The sequence below is a fragment of the Juglans regia genome, chromosome 7 (assembly GCF_001411555.2).
Source record: "Juglans regia cultivar Chandler chromosome 7, Walnut 2.0, whole genome shotgun sequence".
In the NCBI taxonomy this organism is placed as follows: Eukaryota; Viridiplantae; Streptophyta; class Magnoliopsida; order Fagales; family Juglandaceae; genus Juglans; species Juglans regia.
This window is the reverse complement of record NC_049907.1, coordinates 11,883,874-11,886,607: the sequence shown is the minus strand read 5'-3', so window position 1 is coordinate 11,886,607 and position 2,734 is coordinate 11,883,874. Positions and strand designations below refer to the sequence as shown.

General features: G+C 41.9%; 1 protein-coding gene across 1 annotated transcript; it reads right to left on the bottom strand.

Moving 5' to 3' along the window:
- Positions 1-428: 428 nt before the first annotated feature.
- LOC108979129 (transcription factor MYC2) lies at positions 429-2,317 on the bottom strand. The gene has a single exon (XM_035692679.1). It carries the CDS (start codon positions 2,074-2,076, stop codon positions 622-624), a length of 1,455 nt encoding a protein of 484 aa, XP_035548572.1. The 5' UTR covers positions 2,077-2,317; the 3' UTR covers positions 429-621.
- Between the last annotated feature and the right edge of the window lie 417 nt (positions 2,318-2,734).

Genomic DNA, 2,734 nt, shown 5'->3' with positions numbered 1-2,734 from the left:
CCCCTAAAAGCAACCTCATATTATTATTTATATTGATCATAACTACACTAAAATCACATTTTTCTAGTGCTTCTTATATATATATATTAGTAGTTGGTAGTGGTGGGTACGAGATTCTTTTGTCCCAAAGCACAACCATTTAGTACCCTTTTCCCCCCGATCGATTTCGTCCACAAAAGAAGCAACAGATTTTGATTATTATTTTTTTTTTTTGCCAAGAGAAATGGAAAAGTGCACAGATCCCTTATTAGAGAAACGATATTTACAATCGTAGAATACACAAATATCTCCTCCCACAATTCCTTTGAAAAAGCTTTAAGCCCACATGCATGCTCGACAGATCATCTCTTATTTTCTTGGGTTCTTCAATCTCTGTGACATAAACATGGGGAATCTCTACAAGAAAACCATACACAAGAAGCAGCTGATTAACATTATAAAAGAAGCTTAGAAATATTACCTCCATAATCAATTACATAAATCTGCATGTGGTTCTAAATAAAACATTGGAAAGAAAGAAGATTAAAAGGCAAACGAAACAAATACGGACTAAGCAATATTAGTTATATAATATTACAACATTATGAGATCATCAAAAGACTAGGTAATTTATTAGCAATATTACTGCTCTAGTCTTCTTAGAAGAGCAGTCTTAAGACCTTCTTCACTTCTCAATCCATCCGGAACCTTAACCACAGCATCCTGAAGCATGAGCTCGTTCACGCACGACATGCTCGCATGGTGGACTTGGAACTCAAGATCACGCAGCGCGCACATTAGGCGTGCCGCCGGGTAGTTAACATTCTCCGATTGGACCCTGATCATGGCATCAACTCCTACGATCTTGACCTCGACCTCGAGCGCGAACCCGCTCGAGTTCGGCCTGGTTTGGTTGACGGAGGTTGTGGTGCTTTGGTTGTCCATGGTGTCGGCCAGTTCTAGCTTCACTTTCTTGGAATCTCTCTGAAGCTGCGACTCTAACTCGTCGATCTTTGTCTTCAGTTCGTTGATGTACGACACGGCGTCAGACAGAAGAGATGCCTTGTCCATCCTCGACACGTTGGGTACCACTGCGCGCAGGGCGTAGAACCGATGGTTCAGCTTCTCTCGTCGCTGGCGCTCCGCCTCGACGTGGTTTAGCGGCGTGTCGCGGCCGAGCCCGGGTTTCCTCCCTCTTTTTTTGGGAGTTCTTTTCTCTACGTTCAGGGCGATTAGTGGACAGTCAGAATCAGAGTGCTCCGAGTCCACGTATGGAGACTGCCCACCTTTGATGGACTGTTTCTTTCCTCCTATTGCTCCTTTTTTCTTCTCTTCTCCAGAATTATCGTCTCCTGGAACGCCAGCTATGATGCCTATATCTGCGAAAGAAATATTTCTTTCAAGAAACTGAATCGGCCCTGAACTTGGGCTTTGTTGCCTGGGTAACATGCCGACAAGATCTGTCCCGAATAAGGACTTTGCTTGCTGGGCTAAACCCCAGTTCTCCCTGATTATATTCGGCGAACCCATCTCGAGAACCCCACTAGAGGTTGGGATACAGATCAAAGTCTCAATCCCATGCATTTGAGCTTCTTTAGCTCTCTCACAATTGTAGAACTGCAGGTCACGGCCACCAGTCAACCACACCAGAGAATTGGTACTATAAGCCCTGCCGGGGACACCCTCTCCGGCGGAGAAAGAGCGGGTTAGCGACATTATGTAGAACCACTCAGCGTCGGAGACATCGGCGTTTATGGACATGTTGTCGATGTCCTGGTTGCTTTCGCCGATCATGGATTGGATATCCCTCATGAAATTTTTTCTTTCCGAGTGTAGAACTGGAATGGGGTGGGTATTGTTGCTATGGGAGAGTTTGCGAGAAGTGTCTTTGTTGCCATGGAAATGGCCGTCGCCCCAGGCCAAGAAGACGTGACCATTGTCGTCGTTTGCCGTTTGCCAGAAAATAGCGTAAGCCCACCACTCTGGTTGGCTCTGAACTATGAACTGGAGCCTTTGTTGAAGAGTTGGTGGGGCTTCTTGGGGTAAATTAGAGACTAGAGAAGAAGAAGAGGAGGGTGAGATTATCAAATCTTCCATGGTTTTTGTTATGTAGAACTAAGGGAGATCAGGTAGTGGGAGAGATAGAGAAGAGTTTGTGTGGTGTGTGTGATAGAAGTAAGAACTAAGAAGGGAGATATTAGGATTTAAATGACTGCTATTGAAACTAAAAACAAAAGAAAGAACAGTAGTAAAATGCCAAACACTTTGTCAGAGAGAGAGAGAGAGAGAGAGAGAGAGAGGTGTTCAGAGACACTCACTCAATCAGAAAAAGGCTGTGGGGGAGAGTTGCGGGATATAAGAGAGAAACACGAGGAGGTTTATATTGGTGGAGAAGGTGAAGTCGTAGATATGGGTCCCAAAAACAAGTAAATTCTGAGACTTATTTGTAAATTAATCAATACAATTTTTTTTAATTTTTAAATAAAAAATAAAAAATAAATTAATTTTTTCAAATATCTAAATAAAAATAATATTATAAAACTATATTATAATAATATTTTTTATTTTATTTTTTCTCTTCCTTTTAAAAATTAAAAATATATTTAATTTAAATTATTTTATTATTATTCATAAAATTTATCTCCTCATCTAATTTCTAAAACCAGCCATAACTGTTGAGCACAACAGGCACGTGAAATGAAAGCGAGAAAGAGGCCCGGTGAATGATGGATTGGTGGGGGCAGGCAGCCCTTGT